This window comes from Drosophila serrata, unplaced genomic scaffold (genome assembly GCF_035046125.1).
Source record: "Drosophila serrata isolate PLE 108 unplaced genomic scaffold, ASM3504612v1 contig_310, whole genome shotgun sequence".
Classification (NCBI taxonomy): Eukaryota; Metazoa; Arthropoda; class Insecta; order Diptera; family Drosophilidae; genus Drosophila; species Drosophila serrata.
Window position 1 is genome coordinate 101984 of NW_028257208.1, and position 17264 is coordinate 119247.

General features: G+C 51.7%; 4 protein-coding genes across 8 annotated transcripts; 2 read left to right on the forward strand and 2 right to left on the reverse strand.

The window, feature by feature from the left end:
- Window positions 1-935: 935 nt before the first annotated feature.
- On the reverse strand, window positions 936-5256 carry Naa15-16 (N-alpha-acetyltransferase 15/16). Of its 4 annotated transcripts, none has more exons than XM_020947801.2 (7): window positions 4942-5256; window positions 4414-4623; window positions 3558-4046; window positions 2700-3487; window positions 2213-2640; window positions 1493-2148; window positions 936-1423 (listed from the first exon to the last, which is right to left on the reverse strand). In XM_020947801.2, the coding sequence occupies exons 2-7, from the start codon at window positions 4468-4470 to the stop codon at window positions 1163-1165; spliced, it is 2679 nt and encodes an 892-aa protein (XP_020803460.1). In that variant the 5' UTR covers window positions 4471-4623; window positions 4942-5256; the 3' UTR covers window positions 936-1162. The 4 variants fall into 4 exon arrangements, with proteins under 4 accessions (XP_020803460.1, XP_086693563.1, XP_086693564.1 ...); XM_086837437.1 differs by having other exon boundaries at window positions 4414-4634; window positions 4942-5253; XM_086837438.1 differs by having other exon boundaries at window positions 4414-4619; window positions 4942-5158.
- mRpS14 (mitochondrial ribosomal protein S14) lies at window positions 5154-5912 on the forward strand. The gene is made up of 2 exons (XM_020947802.2): window positions 5154-5476; window positions 5538-5912. The coding sequence occupies exons 1-2, from the start codon at window positions 5300-5302 to the stop codon at window positions 5859-5861; spliced, it is 501 nt and encodes a 166-aa protein (XP_020803461.2). The 5' UTR covers window positions 5154-5299; the 3' UTR covers window positions 5862-5912.
- A 44-nt stretch (window positions 5913-5956) lies between these two features.
- On the forward strand, window positions 5957-9760 carry LOC110180117 (putative ATP-dependent RNA helicase DHX34). 2 transcript variants are annotated; one of them, XM_086837436.1, is made up of 5 exons: window positions 5957-7158; window positions 7215-7779; window positions 7841-8775; window positions 8830-9062; window positions 9126-9760. In XM_086837436.1, the coding sequence occupies exons 2-5, from the start codon at window positions 7477-7479 to the stop codon at window positions 9710-9712; spliced, it is 2058 nt and encodes a 685-aa protein (XP_086693562.1). In that variant the 5' UTR covers window positions 5957-7158; window positions 7215-7476; the 3' UTR covers window positions 9713-9760. The 2 variants fall into 2 exon arrangements, with proteins under 2 accessions (XP_086693562.1, XP_020803415.2); XM_020947756.2 differs by having other exon boundaries at window positions 5963-7158; window positions 7211-7779.
- Window positions 9761-9932: 172 nt separating this feature from the next.
- Window positions 9933-17005, reverse strand: pcm (5'-3' exoribonuclease pacman). Its single transcript, XM_086837433.1, has 12 exons — window positions 16769-17005; window positions 15585-16679; window positions 15218-15526; window positions 14682-15146; window positions 14358-14626; window positions 13983-14302; window positions 13030-13923; window positions 11937-12613; window positions 11289-11873; window positions 11146-11226; window positions 11002-11076; window positions 9933-10936 (listed from the first exon to the last, which is right to left on the reverse strand). Exons 1-12 carry the CDS (start codon window positions 16841-16843, stop codon window positions 10856-10858), a joined length of 4926 nt encoding a protein of 1641 aa, XP_086693559.1. The 5' UTR covers window positions 16844-17005; the 3' UTR covers window positions 9933-10855.
- Window positions 17006-17264: the final 259 nt, after the last annotated feature.

The following is a 17264-nucleotide window of genomic DNA, read 5'->3' on the forward strand; positions in this document are numbered from 1 at the left end:
GGTCAAAGCTATATTTTACGAGTATCTTAAATTGGATTATGGAAATATAAGTAAATGTTTTCAGTAGGAAAAATATAATAAGAAAAAACAATCTATGAGAGAAACCGAACCGAAAATAGTTCTTTGTCACAAGTTTAAATTTATAAAAAATTAAAATTACTACAGGGAACTGAAATTCGACAAATTAAGCTGTTATTTGGATTTTATGATCTCCAAACATTTGGAAAAACAAGTCTATTAATTATAATTAATATATGAACCCTGAATAGGTTAAGTCAAACCCTTTGAACAGATTCCAACGGATATTATACACTCTAAAATCATGCAAAATAATAAATAAAAAGAAAATTGATTAAATTGAGTTTGTATTGAATTTAGGAGTCAAGGATGCCCAGCCAACTAACCCTGCCACTTGGTCTCATGGTTTTTGGAGAAACAACAGGTCGAGAGAGAGAGGCAGACAGAGGATTGGCCATGTAGGATCATGTACATATATATATGTACATATCTAGTATATGCATGGTGTGTTTTACATGTGTGTGTGTGTTTTCTATTCTTTACAAATTAGGATTTCGATTTGCGTTGCGTTTATAATTAATTACGACTTTATATGTACAAACAATGCTTTCGTTAAATTATATTAAAAAAATAAGGTAAGGTAAAGTATGTGTGTTTTTTATGTTTGTTTGTGTAGTATTAAAAAAAAGAAGCAAGCCAATGTTGTCAACATATATTGTGTCGTTCCATTTTGTTCCAAATGTATATATATATATATGTATATAGATATATCAAAATCTGCTGCTAGTGGGACTTTCGAGGCCTTCTCCCAGGACGGACGCAAAGCTGGTTTCAACCCTGCCTTCGTTACGAATTCTCTGATCTGAGCCTCTTCATCTCATCAGCATTTTTGCCGTTTTGTCGTTATGGTTGTTTGATTGTTGTTAATAGTGATTTTTTATTGTGGTTTGCCGTTGTTTATATAGTTAAGCTTATGCCTGTTCATAGGGTTTTTTTGATGTTTTCTTGTTAGTTTAGGTTTCTCTCGCTTTTCCTTATTGTTGTTTTGCCGCAGTATCTGTTCTTGCTATTAACTGTTGTTTTTAAAGTTGATGTTGCTGTTGCTGTTGTTGATTTGGATGTTTTGTAGCAGTCTTAATTGGTCCTAAGACGCTGCCGCAGCCGTTGCCAGAACCGGCACCGCCTGTTCACTGGAATCAACGTGATTCAACTGCTGCTGCTCCTCCTCGGCGCGTAGCCTGGCCGCCTCCTTCTCCTGCAGCTGGGCCTCCAGCTCCTCTACATTGCGAAAGATGCGCGCATACTGGAAGCGTTCGTGGCAAGCCTGCTGATAGGCAGCCGCCTCGTTTTCGCAATCGCCAAACACATCGCCGTCCCGCAACGCTGTATAGACCTTGATGGCCTCCTAAATTAAAAAGTAAACGCAAAAGACAGGTCAAGACAAGTTGGTGAGCTGGCCAAGACCATGACTTACCTCAAGTCGCATCTTGCTCAGATTGAAGCCGGTGACCAGCTTGATAGCCGCGGCCTTTTTACTGGGGTCCAGCTCGTACAGACTGCGGGCACCCTCGTATAAATGCAGTATGGAAGCGTTATGCTTGGCAATGAACTCGTCGTTGAGCTGCTGGGGCGTCTTGCGGCCTATCAGCTCCTCGGTGGCCTTGTCCAGAACCTGCTGCACATGCTCGTTGAGCGGTGGCTGCTGCTTGGCGGATAAGGCCAGGGACTTGATGAAGCGTATCACGCAGCTGTGCACCTCGGGGTGTTTGGGATCGACGGCGCGAGCCCGCTGGATGGACTGCAGCATAAGGAGCAACTTATTCTTGCGATAGTACACCTCGAAGGCAAGCAAATGCGTCTCGATGCGCTCCTTGGCTAGCTGCTGCAGCGGCTTTAGGAAATCAATTGCCTTCTCCAGCGGCTCGTCCGTGCGCTCCAGCTTTTCCGCCACCAGCTCATCCAATTGGGGGGCGTCGGGGTCGGTCTCCTGATTGGCCTGCTGCTTCGACTTTTGGTGCTGTTCACGCTTCACCTGCGCCTGCGCGGCCTGCGCACTCTCCAATTCGGCTTTCTTTTTGGCCTTACGCTGTTTGCTGCGTAGCTTCTTCAGTTCCGAGGGGGGCAGGTTCTCTGCATAAGCACGATGGACAATTAACAATGAACAATATGTCGCCAAGGGTTACAAACTTCATACCAATGTCTATCTCCTCGATGGTGGCCTCCGACTTGAGCGGCTTGTCGTAGAGACGAATATACACTTCGATAGCGCACTTGGCCGCCTTGAAGTAGAAGGGATGCTGGCGCAGGACATCCTCTAGCCGCAGGAGGCCAACATATGCGCGCAGCGTCATCTTGCGCATGCAGTACGTATGGAAATCGAACTGATCCTCCACTATTTCGGCAAAGTGGCGCTCCACCTCGTGGCACTTCTTCAGCGACTCGCCCCAGCGACCCATGCGCTGATAGGCTAAGGCACACTCCGTCTGGAACCACATACACTGCATCTCATTCAGATTGTCCATGGCGGAAACGCCCTCGCGGGTGAACTTGGCGCATATCTCCTCGGCCTCCTGCACCATGTTTCCGCGTAGCATGTACTTGGCGCACTTTGAGTTGATGTAACTGCAGCAGAAAGAATCATTATAAACTACGGCCTGGTAAAGAGATGGGCATATGCTTACCGATCCGCCGTATCCATGCTCTGCGCCTCCTCCAGCCAAACGTAGGCCTCCACCGGATCGCCTGCATGCTTAAATATGCGACCCTTCGTGATGAGCAGCTCGATCAGCGTGGGCGTATGATCGATGGCCACATTGATGTACTCGAGGGCAGAGTCCGTGTTGCGCATATAGTCATAGTGCTGCGCCAGGAACAGGGCCGTCCACACCAGTGCCGAGGCCGGCTCGACGGGCGCTCCGGCGTCGGCATCCTCGCGCGAGAAGTGACCGGAACGCGTCAGATTCTCGTAGTACTGCAACATCAGCTCCTCAATGGTGGCCGCCTTCTCCGAAACCTGATGCAGCGTGCGCACGTTGACAAATAGCGGCGGTATGCCTTTGCGCAGACCGCGTCGCAGGTACTCATCGGCAACGACACGGAACTCGTCGCCGTTGGCAATATTCAGCGGCAGGCGGCGGGGGCAGAGGGCTCTCGGATACTGCTCCTGAAACACACGATAGATCGCAACCACGGCGCTGGGCTCAGTGACCTGGCGGGCAGCGAGATACTGCTCGTAGTAGAACACATTCTCCGGATTGCGCCGGATCAGCCTCTCGAAGATAGGCACCGCCATCTCCTGCTGCTGCAGCTTGATGTACAGGTCACCCATGGACTCGAGCACCGCCAGCTTGTCGACAATCTGGCCCTGGTGCTTGATTAGATGGTCAAGGGCCTGTTGCAGGCGCTCCGACTCGACGAGTATCTGGTTCTGGTAGAGCAGCAGCTCCGAGTGCCGGTAATCGTGAGCCTCCTGCACAAAGAGAACAACAGAAGAGAATAGAAATGGATTTTGGTAGGTGGTGCGTTTTATGGTTACATACAATTGCGGTCTGCGACTGGCTAAATGTCTCCAGGATGCTATTGGCCATCTCAAAGTCCCGCAGCAGATGGTAGCTCATGGCGAACCCAATCCAGGAGGCCTGCTGCGAGGGGCGCAGCGCGAACAGGTGGTGGCGCGTCTCCTTGTAGCCCTCGAGGTCTCGCATCTGGATCTGCAGCAGCGACAGGTCCTTGAGGATCTGCAGGTTGTCCTTCTCCCACTTGAGCGCATTCCTATAGCACTTGATGGCCTCGTCGTACTTTTTGTCGCTGCGCTGCAGCAGCCCATAGACGTGCCAGCACACATGGGAGCGCAGATCGTTGCGCAGTCCCAGGCGCACGTACTTGTAGGCCTCCTCGCGCCGCCCCAGACCGTTCAGGGTAAGCCCCTTCATGGCCAGCGTCTCGCCGTGCTCCATATACTTCGGGTTCGAGAGGATCTGCTTGGCCAGCTTAAGGCCATTTTTGTACTGCTTCAGTTCGTAGCATTTCTGTGGAAGAACCGCAAAGAAGGGCTCACATTTAGTCAATAGTCCAGTTTCTAGCTTCCCTCCCGCCCAGTGCAACATTTTGAGGTTATGCGACCGCCTTCGGCGGGCTAACCACCGTCTACAATGGGCAGGTAAGGCCAGCGCCACTGTGGCGCCTGGAATCACCTCGCATCCCGGTGCTTATGTCGTCGGCTGCGACTGCCGCATGCCAAAAATAGGCGCACCAGTCACACACAAAAAAAAAGCACATGGGATGCCTGCTTCTGCGGCCGCCACTGCCGCTCGCTGTGCGCGGCCAGATGAAGCCGGCACAAAAGGCGATGACAGGACCCACTGAGAAACAACATAAACAGGGTTCAATACTTACAAGTAGCTTGCGGAAGAGCGCACCCTCCTTGGGCGGCAGGGGATTGCTGGAAGGCATCTCTGCAATGCTGCTGCTGCTGCTTCTTCTTCTTCTTCTTCGTCCGTCTTGTTCTTCTTCAGCTGCTGACTGTCGTCGGTCGGTCTCCGGACAGCGGTATGTGTTTTCCGTGGGCCGTATTCGGGTTGCGCCTGGTTCTGCTGCGGCACCTAGCTGGAAATGGGCTGGTTTCTAACGCTTTCTAGAAGTTGCACACACAACACACGAAAACGGCGTACTGCGAGCACGAGCAAATTTCTAACTCGACGTGAGACAGCAACACCACCAGGAACCAGAACTATATACACACATGCACATACCGCACGCACACTGAAGCGCGAGCGGTTGGTCGCGTTACGTGGCGAATGGCCGTATTTTTCTTGTGGCGGGGGATTCGATGACTTTTTGAAGGCGCCAGAATCAAATCGATTTGAATTACAATTGCGCTGGTGTTGTTGTCTTGCATGAATTTACCCAATTGGCACAACTTACCGTCGCCTAGACTCCTGACTGGAATAACAGCCTTTGTGTGGAATGCCGATCGCTGGTAAGAAGAAGCAATCTCCGCACTTGTTATGTAAAGAGATTGGTCAATTAAAAATGTCTTGGTGCGTATGCGGGTTGTACGCAGCCGGTATATTTTCACACAATTTTTCCACCCACAATGACTTTTCACATTTGACTTATAACGCCACTGTGATTTAGTTAAAAATCATCTTGCTCAGTTGCCAGTCGCACGAAAACTAACTATTTTGCCATTCGCATGAATTGTTATCGTTTTTTGCCATTCGCATGAAATTGTCGATTAATTTGCCATTCGCATGAATTTGTCGATTAATTTGCCATTCACATGGATGTCCATCAGCTGTCAGGCCTTATCGATAACAAACATTACCGATTACCGATTGGTAATCACACCAATTGGAGGGCGAAGAAGAAGAAGCGGTGCAGAAACAGCAGCAAAATGAATTCCCTGGCAAGGATCGGTAGCTTCGTTTGCCAATCAGTGCAGATAGCCGGCTGCGGAGTAAGTCTATACCCCATCTAAAGCATCAGGCAAGCTTATCAGGCCCATCTTCCCTACACAGATGCAGCAGGTGCGCACTAAGTATGCCGATTGGAGGATGATACGTGATGTCAAGCGGCGCAAGTGCGTCCGGGAGAATGCTGTCGAGCGGCTACGGGTTAATTCGCTCCGCAAGAACGACATCCTGCCAGCGGAGCTGCGTGAAGTGGCCGACGCCGAGATAGCAGCCTTTCCCCGCGACTCATCGCTCGTCCGTGTAAGGGAGCGCTGTGCGCTTACGTCACGCCCCCGCGGAGTCGTACACAAGTATCGGCTAAGTCGTATAGTCTGGCGGCACCTTGCGGACTACAACAAGCTGTCCGGCGTGCAGCGCGCCATGTGGTAGTGTCTCCTGTTAGCCATCTAAGCAAAAATAAACCCTTGTTAGTCCCATTCATTCCGGCGCCTTGTCTTGTTATCAGTTTCGATTTCGATACCGGTGTTTTGGGGACCCTCACAGCTGACTGGTATCGATAACGCGTTGTTTGTGCATGGGCAACAAACAGTTCACCGTCTTATTTGGCCAATGGCCACAATGTCCAGGAAATCGGGAAGCTCCTCGGATGGGGGTGGTGCCCAGGCGCCACTCAACCTGGTCAACTTTAGCTTCCTGGATCACAAGGCGGAACTGTCCGGGCAGCTTCTGGCCCGCGGCCGCCAGCAGGCGAGGAGTCTGGTGGAAAACGAAGCCGATTTCTGGAAGTTTGTCGGCAAGTACGAGGCCATGATGCGGTCCTCTGGCCAGCCAGCGCTGCCACCTTTACTCACTGAGGCGGAGCTGACCACACCGCAGCCGTATCATCGCAGCAAGCACCTGGCGTTGCGACTGAACGGCGAGGCCTTTCTGCAGGACGCCCGCGGCGAGATGCAGGAGCAGTTCCGGCACCTGTTGCTCGTTTACCTTGACTTTCGGCAAAAGGAGAAGTTCCAGCGCATCCGGAAGCTACGGCAAGCGCAACGCAACCTGCCCATAGCCCGATTCCGCAGCGATTTGCGCGAAGCCCTTGACGAATCGCGTGTTGTCATCGTGGCCGGCGACACGGGCTGCGGCAAGTCGACGCAAGTGCCGCAGTTCCTGTACGACTTCGGTTACCGGAGCATAGCTTGCACTCAGCCCCGGCGGCTGGCCTGCGTGTCGCTATCGAAGCGCGTGGCCCACGAGCTACTGGACGACTACGGCAGCCAGGTGGGCTTTCAGATCCGTTTCGAGCGCAGCCGGACGCAGCGCACCAACATACTGTTCATCACCGAGGGCCTGCTGCTACGCCAGCTGGCGATGGCCTCCAATCTCGATCAGTACGATGCCTTAATTCTGGACGAGATCCATGAGCGCAACCTCTTCGGTGACTTCCTGCTTGGCGTAACCAAGTGCCTGCTGCGGGCGCGGCCGCAGCTGAAGCTGATCCTAATGTCCGCCACCATCAACGTGGAGCTTTTCCACAACTACTTCCGCGAGGAGGGAGCAAAACTAGTGCAGGTGCCGGGACGACTTTATCCCATCAAGCTACGCTATATGCCGCCGCCAGCGTTGGAGCTGAAGGCGGGCCAAGCGGCCGCTGCCTCCAAGCGCTCGCAGGGCTCCACTCGCATCGATCCGGCCCCCTTTGTCCAGGTGCTCAGCCTCATAGACCAGCAGTATCCAAGTGAGTATGCCATTCCGCTGTAGATTCTTTCATATGACCCTCTTTTAACCAGCCAGCGAGCGCGGTGACGTTCTGATCTTTGTGAGCGGCGTCAACGAAATCGACTCAGTAGTGGAGGCCATCCGGGAGTATGCAACGCAGCAGGAGCACTGGCTGGTGCTGCCGCTGCACAGCGGCCTGGCCCTCGCCGAGCAGGATAAAGTCTTTGACTATGCGCCCGAAGGCGGCCGCAAGTGCATCGTGTCCACCAACATCGCTGAGACATCGCTGACGGTGGACGGTGTGCGGTTCGTTGTGGACTCGGGCAAGGTCAAGGAGATGAGCTACGATGCCGCCTGCAAAGGCCAGCGCCTGAAGGAGTTCTGGGTGTCAAAGTCGTCAGCGGAGCAGCGGAAGGGTCGTGCTGGGCGCACGGGACCTGGTGTTTGCTTCCGCCTCTATACCCAGGCGCAGTTCGATGCCTTCGAAGCGTATCCGGCGCCGGAAATCTACCGCGTTCCGCTCGACACAATGCTGCTGCAGATGGTGTCCATGGGTCTGCCCGATGTCCGGGCCTTTCCCTTCATCGAAGCTCCGGAAACTGAGCGAATCGAGCAAACGATTCTGGGACTCAAGCAGCATGTAAGCAGAGACCTCTTGTAAATTTTGTATCTCTCCTACAACCATGTTTTGTCCCTTGCAGTGCGCCCTTAGTGTGGACGAGAAGATCACGCCGTTGGGCAGCTCACTAGCCAACCTTCCCGTGGAGCTGTCCATTGGCAAGATGCTGCTGATGGGCTGTGTCTTCCCAGAGGTGGAGCAGCTGCTAACGCTGGCCGCTATGCTAAGCGTTCAGAATCCGCTGACAAATCGGGCCCACACAGACCAACGGTGCGAGCGCGAACGCCAGCCGCTGGAGTCCGATCAGGGCGACCTCTTCACCCTCGTGCGGGCCTACCGTGAGTGGCTGGAGCTGAAGATGCGGCGTGAGGGCACGCGCAAGTGGTGCCACCGTTTGGGCATTGAGGAGCAGCGCTTCTATGAGGTGACCAAGCTTCGCCAGCAATTCCAGCGTATCCTCGAGAGCTGCGGCATGGCCGTGGCCAGTGGCAGCAGTAGCTCTCAACTGACCAGCGCCGAGCGGGCAACACGCCATGGCGAATTGCGTCAGTTAAAGGCTATCAAGCGCCGCCAGCGCTTTGAACAGCCCCGTCAGCGAAAGCTGCTGAAGCATCAACATGGCAGCGGCGGGCAGGAGGACGAAGAGCATGACGAGGAGCACCTGGGCGAGGATATGCGTGACGTGGACTTTCGGCTGCGTCACGACGCCCGCCAGCTGGCCCTGCTGGAGCGATCGGCGCGCCTCGACCGCAGCCGGGACGTGGTGCTGCTGAAGCTGCTGCTTGTGAGCGGTTTCTACCCTCAGCTGGCCATCGGCGACGAGTTTAACTACTGCAAGGGGGGTGGCCAGCAGTTCTTCCACACGCGTCTCAAGCCCTTCCTCTCGCAGCACCCCAACTCGCACTTTGCCAAGTACTACGAGCTTCTCAAGCTGGCCGACAGCGACATCCAGGCCAAGCCAGACTTCTACACACCCAAACATCCGCTGAGTGCCCGCCATCAGATCCTCTGCTACCAGTGAGTACCAGAAGCGAACCGTTTCCTCCATGTGCTAACTTCCATTGATGCCAGGTCCTTGCTGGAGACCGCCAAGCCCTATCTGATGAATTGCATCCGCCTGCCAGCGGCCCAGACGCTACTCCTATTTAGCTTTTCCATTGACACTAACGCCGGTCTCACACAGATCGTCTGCGACGACTGGCTGGGCCTGGATCTGCCCATGCCAGGCACCGGTATGCAGCTCCTCAGTCGCGCAATCGAGCTGCGCCGCCGCTGGAGCAGTCAGCTTTACGCCAAGCTGGATGGTAAGTACATCCTTATAATCTAAGGGATCCCCATAAGCTTAACCCGCCTCTACTTATTCGCAGAACTTAATGACAAACGAGAGGCACCTTCGGAAGTAAACAGTCAGAGCAGCACGCTCTGGCACGATTTGCTCGATTTTATGGCCCTGGACGTGGCCTACGCCATACGTCGTCTGCTGCCTGCTGATCTCAAGCGTCTCTACTCGCACCAGGCAGCACCGGCCGCAACGCGACTTATGGAACTCCAGGCGAACCCCTTTGCACCGGACTATGCCATCAGCCCCAACGAGGAGAAGGGTGGCCTTAATGTCTCCGAGCATGTTGTTTATGGCTGCTTGGTTGAGCAACAATGGACGCTGGCCATGGACACAACGTTGCGGGCGCAACCGTGGCAGTGCACGCGCTGCAACTTCGAACTGGAGGAGTTCGATGTGCTGGAGCAGTTGGTGCACCAACAGCAAGCCCAGTGCCGGCCAAGCAAGAGAAAAGCTAGTCCAAGTAGGAGGACAGATAAGAGGCCAAGCGGTTCCTCCTCCTCCTCCTCCTCCTCTGGTGGAGGTTATTACTGCGAGAACTGCAAGACTCGGCTGCGTCTGCTCTCACAGATTGACATCCTGCGCCATCGTCGACAGTGCACAAAAGCCAATTAGTTAATAGGTTGAATAGTAAACATAATAAAAAGGATATTAGATTACAAATCAAGCTGTTTTTTTTAAAGCATGTATATAAAATAGTTTTTAAAATCGAGACGCCGAGAATCAATTGTTTTCCCAGCTCTAAAAGATTAAAATTCTTTCTTGCATCTATGGCATTATGCATCTTGTTTGTTATATGCTCTTAGCTTACACACTAAATTGTTAAAACAAGCAATGCCATGAATTATTTATTTATTCACAATGATATATTTACATATTATAAATTTTATATTCTTTTTTCTTCGAAAATTGTTGAAAAATTATTAAGTATTTCGAGTATAAGTACTTGTCTAACAGCAATCTCTACTCCAAAGATGTGCTAAGGAACTCGAAGGAGGAATACGAATCGAAATACAGTCCCGTATAAGTTATATTCAAACTATTATATGGAGTATTTGAAAAATAATAATCTATGGTAGGTCGATAACACATTTATATATCTGTACAGTCCTTTTGGTGTGAATACGTTTTGAAAGTGGAACAGAACCATATAGTCAATGCTCCAAGAGATATTCTGTGTGTTGTCTAGTCTTTCATCCCGCTCTGTTTCGCGCTGAAGGTCTAGCTCTTGCTCTGTCCCTGGACTTTAAATATTTTATTACCAAGTAATATGAATTAAATTTAAATACCAACTGAGCGTGGATTCTAAATTCGTTCTACTGAGACAATGCAAATGTCCAAGGACTTGGCTTAGTTTTAAATGAAAATAACTTAACTTAATTGCTGTGGATTTTTAATCGCTTGGAATGAATTTCAATAGCGATTTCTGTGGCATTATATTCAAGTTAGATCTGTTTCCAAAGCTTACTTTATATAGTGTGGTGTGAAAGGATTATACATTTGTATCCTTCCTGAATGCAACGTAATTTATTGGTTAAAGGGTTATTTCCAAAGAGAATTAAAGGATGTTTTCAGTCTCACCCAGGGATTTTCATCTAACCTGGGCCTTGTATCAAAAGGAACAAGTATCTGTTTCCTTGAAGGTTCCCTTTTCCTTGCTCAATTGAAAAAAAAAAAGTGCACATGCTGTCAATGGCTGCCGTTGGAATTCATTCTATAAAATATATGTCGAAATAATGATGTCTGAATGTCCGTCCTTTAATGAATCTCATAATCCAAATCAAATTTGGCCCCAATTCGGGGCATTCGCTGCTTCCTTGGTGGCTGCTTGTTGCCGGGCTGCAAGAAAAGGTAAAGGTTAAAGTATGAGCAACGTAACATAAACATTTCCACATGAAACATACCTGAGAGGGTGATGTGGCTCCTGGAGCTGCCACAGCCGCATCCTTACTGGTGGATGGAACGTTTTTACCTTCAGACTGCATTCGGAAAAGAAAAGATATTATTAAATTATTACACTTCTTTTAACGCTTTTGTTTATTTCCCACCTTAATGTTAAGCGTACGCATGAGTCCAACGGCCTCCTCGGTCGGTCTCTCCGACTGACTGCTGCTAGTGGCATCCGATCGCTGTGGAGGTATAAATGTAAGGGACTCCACTCAAGACTTTATTCTTCATTATGTACGCTTACCCCTTCGCCCTCCGGTTTATCCTGGGACTGGTTGCTGCGCTTGGGACGATATGCCTGTATGGGCACAAAATCTTGGATGGATGAGTAGCGTGGCTTCGTTTGCTGGTTATTGGTATCCTGCTGATGCGGGAAATTCTGCGGCTGTGCTTGATACTGATGGTAAGGGAATTGTAACGGCTGCTGATGATCCTCTTTGCTCATGCCCAAGGCCATATCGGTCTTATAACGACTACGTTGTTGCACGTTGTTGTATTGTAGCAAGGGACGTGACACCTGCCGCCCGAATCCACTCATAGGGGGTGGTCGCACGATTCCTATCGGATTGACTCCCATCTGGGGGGCAGCTAATGGTAGCTGCTGCTGACGAACCTCTGCTGGCTGCTGGTTGCTACGGTACCATTGTTGGGTCTGAATGCGATCGGACTTGTTCGGCTGAGATGGTGCCTGTTGCTGCGGTTGCTGCTGCTGTATACGCTGTTGCTGCTGCTGCTGCTGCTGCTGTTGTTGGTGCTGCTGCTGTATACGCTGTTGCTGTTGCTGCTGTTGGGCTTCTTGTTGCCAGAAAAGCGGCGGCTTTGGCAGATTCTGCAAAAGTTCATAATCTTTATTGCCAAAGAGATCACATCACATCTGGAATTTGACACTCACCGGTATCTGTCCTGGAACGGGAGCCTTTGGCAATTGCGACGAAGGTGCCTGGATTTGCGGCTGTGGAAGCGGCTGCTGGACATCGTCTCCCTTCTTCATGCCCAGAAGCGACATCAGAGCCAGTGTCTGTGCCTGGGGTGATGCACCTACGGCTGCTCCTGCTGCTGCTGGCTCATGGCTCATAGTGCTCTTGGGAGCTGCAAGAGCACTGCCTCCTTGCAGACGATGGGTGGATTGGTTCGAGTTCGGTTTAGGGTTCTGGTTGTGGTTCTGGTTTTGGTTCTGTTTCTGATTCTGGCTCGGGTTCTTTCGCCAGTTTTCCTTAGCTGAAGTTGAATTCGACTGCGGTGGCTTGGTGACAGCTTGAGCGTTGTTGTTGTTACGCCAGTTTTTCGGCTCCTCCGGCTTCTCAGTCTTTGGTGGAATGTAGCTCTTCGAAGACTTGGTCTCAACATTTGCCGCAGCATTAGGTTTAAAGAACTCGTCTGCTATCTTCGTCTTCATTGTGACAGTATTCCAGTCGTCACCAGCCGCCGTTGTATAGCGACTGCCGCTGGCCTGCGGCGGTGCCTGCTGTTGCTGAGTATTACGCTTTTCCATTTTCACGTTTCCCCCTTGGTTTCTGGCCGAATGAAAGGTATCTTGGCTCGACTGCTTGTCCTGCTTTGGGCCTTGTTCTAAGCGAAAGAAATGACACCAGTCGAAGTGACAAAAAAAAAGAATGAGCAGGTCTCTTGACAGCACTATTTATCGAGATTCTATCAAAGGGTAGTGTTGCAAAAAATATTTGATAATTGATTTATAATCGAAATAATAGTAGCTATTTCTAACACCATTTTCCTCTTGACTTTTCCATATCAAAAATTACAGAGAAGTGTTCGCGAGTGGTTGTGTCTTCACCTATTACTCCTTTCGGAAAGTTAAAAATTCGCGAGTGGTTGTGTCTTCACCTATTACTCCTTTCGGCAAGTTAAAAGTTACTACGTGAGATCTCAAACAGACTAAACTAAAGCAACTTTTAAGGTAATGTTCCAAACTCCTACTTTACACATTTTCAATTAGTTACAATTGGGCAAAGCTGACAAAGACATACCATTCGTGTAAATGACGACTAGGGCACTCTCGGGCACCTTGTAGACTCGGTCCTCGGCAATGCCATGGATATCGTTGCAATTGGGCACCGCCTTATCGAACAGCACCTCGCAAAAGGTATCCACAGCATGGACGCACTCCAGGCGCACCGGATTCGGATCCGTGACGGGATAGATACCAATCACAGTGCCCTTGATGCCCACCGGCACCATGTAAATGGTGCGCACGATAATGACGCGATCAAAGAGTCGCACCGGACGACGCGACCGATAGACATCAGGCAGTGTGACATTGGGCTTTATCAACAAATGTGGCTTTACTTGTAGCTTAACGTCCTTGACGGGCAGCGAGCGTAGCTCATCGACGGCAGTCAGGAGCAGCTCCACGGTCTCGCGGCAAACTGTTTTCGAACCGCACGTAATGCGCTCGACCTTGGTATGCGGCTGCTGGCGCACCCAGTTAGCCACATTCTCGACCAGGTGCTGGCCCATGGCATGGGGGAAGATATCCTGTTCGTAGACGAAATCGCCACGATCGTTGCTTTTGCCAAAGAAGGCGACCAAGTCAGGGAAGGTATTGCAATAGTCACGCATCAGCTCGATGGCCGTGGTAGAGTAGAACCACGTATTGCCCGACCGACAGCAGTAGCCGGCGCGCTCCTCGTTCTGCCGCGGAAATTTCAGCTGAAGTCCCACATTGTGTTTGGCCACGTTCTCCATTTTCTCACGCCGCGGCCCGAGAACCACCCAAACGGTGCCGGTTAGTCGACCCAGTGCCCGAGGACTGATATTCAGCTGATGAGCGACGTCGTAAGAGTTGGTGTAGTCGCGATCGCGCTCCTCCTGCACCTGGCGTGCTGCCCTCAGCTCTGGCTCCGGCCGCACACGGATGTTGACTGGTGGGAAAAGATCGCATATATCTACCTCTATATATTTAGGTTCGATATGAACTTACCTTTGATGCGACCGCAGCTGTAGGCAAGCGAAGGATCAAGCACGGTTCCCTCGCTGCCGAAGTACGGGTTGCCAATGAAAAAGACCGGGCTGCCGACCGGGAATAGTTCCTCCACATTGTGGAACTTCTGGCGCAGACCCTCGCTTACGGCCAACTCGGCCACGACACCCTGGGCCGGATAAGCGGTGACTGAACTGCTCCACGAGTCCTGCATGAACAGCGTTCCCTTAGGCCCGAATTCCAACGAGCTGCCGGCAAAGGTTCGAACGTACACGAGCACGTTGTAGTTGTGGAACTTTATGCCCATACGGGTGGTGAAGCTGCAAGGAGAAGGAAGTTAAGCAATGGCCAAGTAGCTGGAGACGGTGACTCAACTGTTCCTGCAAAGACTTGCACTCGGATTCGAAGCGACGGCTTTCGTTCTGCATAATTCCTTCATCGTCCACACGTTGCTCTCGCGTGGCCACACGCACCACCTTGGCCTTGATGAGATGCGGCCAGCCGATGTGCACCACCTGCCCCAGATATTGGCCAGCTACGGCCTCCAGTGTGTCCTCCAGCTGTCGCTGGCGCGGCTTGAGCACCATGTTCTGATTGCGGCTCGCCTGCTCGAACACCTTGACGCGGTCGTTGCGCAGCTCAAACTGGGGAATAAATTGATAATAAAATCGTCTTCTTGCAGCGGCCACCACCACTCACATCGAACGGCAGGTGCTGCATGGTGGGAAAGCCTGGGAAGAAGACGTGACGTGCCGCATTCGGCAGCTCGACGCACACGCTGTACGACAAATTTAGCGTGATCTCGCGCGACCACCGAGCCGACTCCGTGCAGAAGAGCTGCTGCAGGGCCTTTAGCGGTGGCCTGGCAGCCATCGGACCCTGCGACTCCGTCGAATAATCGTACTGGTACATCGGTCCATGCTTATTCCGCTCACGCTCCGCCGCCGTTAGATTCACCTCGCATGGTAGCATTGCGGCAAGCAGGCGGCGCTCGTCGATGAACGGTATGAGCACCACCGCCTCCCAGTCGTGCTTCTTGCCATTGAGATCGGTGTCGAAGTCCATGGGATAGAACTCGGCCAGCGGGCTGTTGGACTGCAGCATGAGGTTGTGGTATGCTGATGGGAGGAGCTTGCAACTTGCCGCCGGTAGCACTGCCAGGAGCTGGGAAGTCAAGGAAGACGAGAGGGTTTTCAGCATCTAAGAGCATTGCGGTTATATAGACGCCCTCTCACCTGCTGGAAGGGAAGGAAGGGTGTGCCTAGCTGGAAATTGATTTGGACCTGCTCGATATTCTTAAGGTCGCTGATGAAAGGCGCATAGTGGTAAGGATAATACCAGTCCCACGACTGCACGCCACGGTAATAGTAGTCCAGCACCCACTGCAGGGCGTTCACATAGTGGTGGCCCAGCTCCTTGATCAACTGGCCCTGAGCGTCACCCTTGAACTTGTTGCGATAGTAGTTGCGCTTGTAGTTCTGGAACTCGTGCATCAAGGCAGTCGCCTCGTCGCTCCAGTCCTCCTCGCTGTCGTCGTCGTAAAGCTGCAGCGGAGAGGGGAAATCTATAGATCGGTACAGACATCGAGAGACCTACACTTACCCTACAGCTGTCGTCAATCAGGGCGGCCAGGTCAGAGTCTAGATTCTCGTTGGCCCTGATCTCGTCGGCATCCACGTCGAAGGCCTCCGTTTTGGCGTGCATGTACTTGAGGTCGTCGGCGTGCTCCCTGAACTGATCCAGCTCTACCTCGGTAAGGGCCGTGAGAAAGATCTGCAGGCGACGCAAGTTGAGCTTGCCATGCTCGTTGATGTTGCCTCCCAGCTCCGGATAGATCCGGATGTAGGTGCGATAGAGCATAGGCAGGGCATTGGACGAGATGTGCAGGCAGGGCAAATGGGGGATGAAATCGTTGCCGACCATGAAGCCCATTAGCACCCAGTCGTCGATCAGCTGCGCCACGTCCAGCTTCTTCTCCGGAGTGCTCAGCGCATCGAACTCCAACTCCAGGTACTCGCGCAGCAGCCCCAGATGGAGCAGAAAGAAGCGCGTCTCCTCCACAGAGGCCCGTTTCACATTCTTCCCGAATTTCACCTCCTCGCGTAACACCACAAAGTGCAGTTCGTGGGTGCAGAGGCCGAGGATGATGAGATCGGCATCCAGGCCGTACAGACAGTGCCGCGTATTTGGGTCAAAGCCGGGCTGGGCCTTCATGTAGCGAATGTAGTCCATAATCTTGTGCTCACCTTCGCCGGGCGTCTCCTGGCCGCTGAGAATCACGCTACACCGCTGCCAGAGCGGATCCGTCGAGATTTTCGTCTTTAGGAAGGCTCGCAGCCCCGCCTGCAGTCGTTCCATGAACTCTGTGCCCGGTGTGATGCAGTTGCTGTCGAAGCGTTCATGCTCTCGCCGCTCACCTCGCTGTGCCGCTTTCTCCTCCAACTGCTCAGCTTCGCGGGCCGATCGGAAGCGACGGCTGCGCTGCTGGTTCATCTTGGCACGAGGCGCCACGCCGTCGACGGCCAAAAAGAAGAGGCGCTGCGGCTTGATCAGGTAGAACAGCTTGTCCACATAGTTGAAGATCTCCTGAAATATCTGCGCCTCTTCCAAGTGAAAGTGGATGTTGTTGTCGTCCGGATGCGAGCAATTGTGCACGATGCCGTTCATGTCCAAGTACAGGTTGTCGAACTCAGGAATCTGATGAACATAACGGCGGGGGAAGGGAGAAAACGAAACCGAAAAGGTGATAGCCACTCACGATCATTCATTCTTTCTCCCAAACTTACGCTGTGCTCGCGCGCCAACTCGCTGAGGCACGGATATCGCTCGCTGATGTAGCGGAAGAACTTTGGAACACCCATTGTCGGAGGATCTGTATCTGGCACTGGCTCTGGCTGTCTGCTTCCACCTATTTACACACAGTTCGTCCTTGATCACCGAAAATTTCAATTTGTAGAGTGTGGGGCAGTGTGGACGTTACCCGCCTGATCAAATATCCCAAACGGTCGTTCGGTAGAAATGTACTGAAAAAATACCACTTTATTTTGCTTTCTTTGAAGATAAATTCATATCTTCGATCTACATGCAGAGACGGGAGAAAGTGGTTTGGGTTTAGGATTCACGAAAATTGCGGCAAAAAGCAGGCAAAAAAATTTGAAGATACAAAATGTATTGCATAGTTTTTGGTGTATTGGCAACAGCATTACCATTTCTGTGTCAAGTCGAGACATCAATCGAAGGTTTTTGAATATAATAAGTGAAATAGACACTTAGTTATTTCAT

What these genes read in the sequence shown, in the direction of transcription:
- pcm (XM_086837433.1), bottom strand. Translation starts at nt 16,843, where the DNA reads ATGGGTGTTCCAAAGTTCTTCCGCTACATCAGCGAGCGATATCCGTGC. An exon ending in TGATTGACGACAGCTGTAGG is followed by an intron (nt 15,527 to 15,584) that starts GTAAGTGTAGGT and finishes TCTCCGCTGCAG; the next exon opens with CTTTACGACGACGACAGCGA. An exon ending in AGTCGTCATTTACACGAATG is followed by an intron (nt 12,614 to 13,029) that starts GTATGTCTTTGT and finishes TCTTTCGCTTAG; the next exon opens with AACAAGGCCCAAAGCAGGAC.
- Naa15-16 (XM_020947801.2), bottom strand. Translation starts at nt 4,470, where the DNA reads ATGCCTTCCAGCAATCCCCTGCCGCCCAAGGAGGGTGCGCTCTTCCGC. An exon ending in CATCGAGGAGATAGACATTG is followed by an intron (nt 2,149 to 2,212) that starts GTATGAAGTTTG and finishes GTGCTTATGCAG; the next exon opens with AGAACCTGCCCCCCTCGGAA. An exon ending in TGAGCAAGATGCGACTTGAG is followed by an intron (nt 1,424 to 1,492) that starts GTAAGTCATGGT and finishes TTTTTAATTTAG; the next exon opens with GAGGCCATCAAGGTCTATAC.
- LOC110180117 (XM_020947756.2), top strand. Translation starts at nt 6,042, where the DNA reads ATGGCCACAATGTCCAGGAAATCGGGAAGCTCCTCGGATGGGGGTGGT. An exon ending in CATAGACCAGCAGTATCCAA is followed by an intron (nt 7,159 to 7,210) that starts GTGAGTATGCCA and finishes TCTTTTAACCAG; the next exon opens with CCAGCGAGCGCGGTGACGTT. An exon ending in TTCTGGGACTCAAGCAGCAT is followed by an intron (nt 7,780 to 7,840) that starts GTAAGCAGAGAC and finishes TGTCCCTTGCAG; the next exon opens with TGCGCCCTTAGTGTGGACGA.
- mRpS14 (XM_020947802.2), top strand. Translation starts at nt 5,300, where the DNA reads ATGGATGTCCATCAGCTGTCAGGCCTTATCGATAACAAACATTACCGA. An exon ending in TGCAGATAGCCGGCTGCGGA is followed by an intron (nt 5,477 to 5,537) that starts GTAAGTCTATAC and finishes TTCCCTACACAG; the next exon opens with ATGCAGCAGGTGCGCACTAA.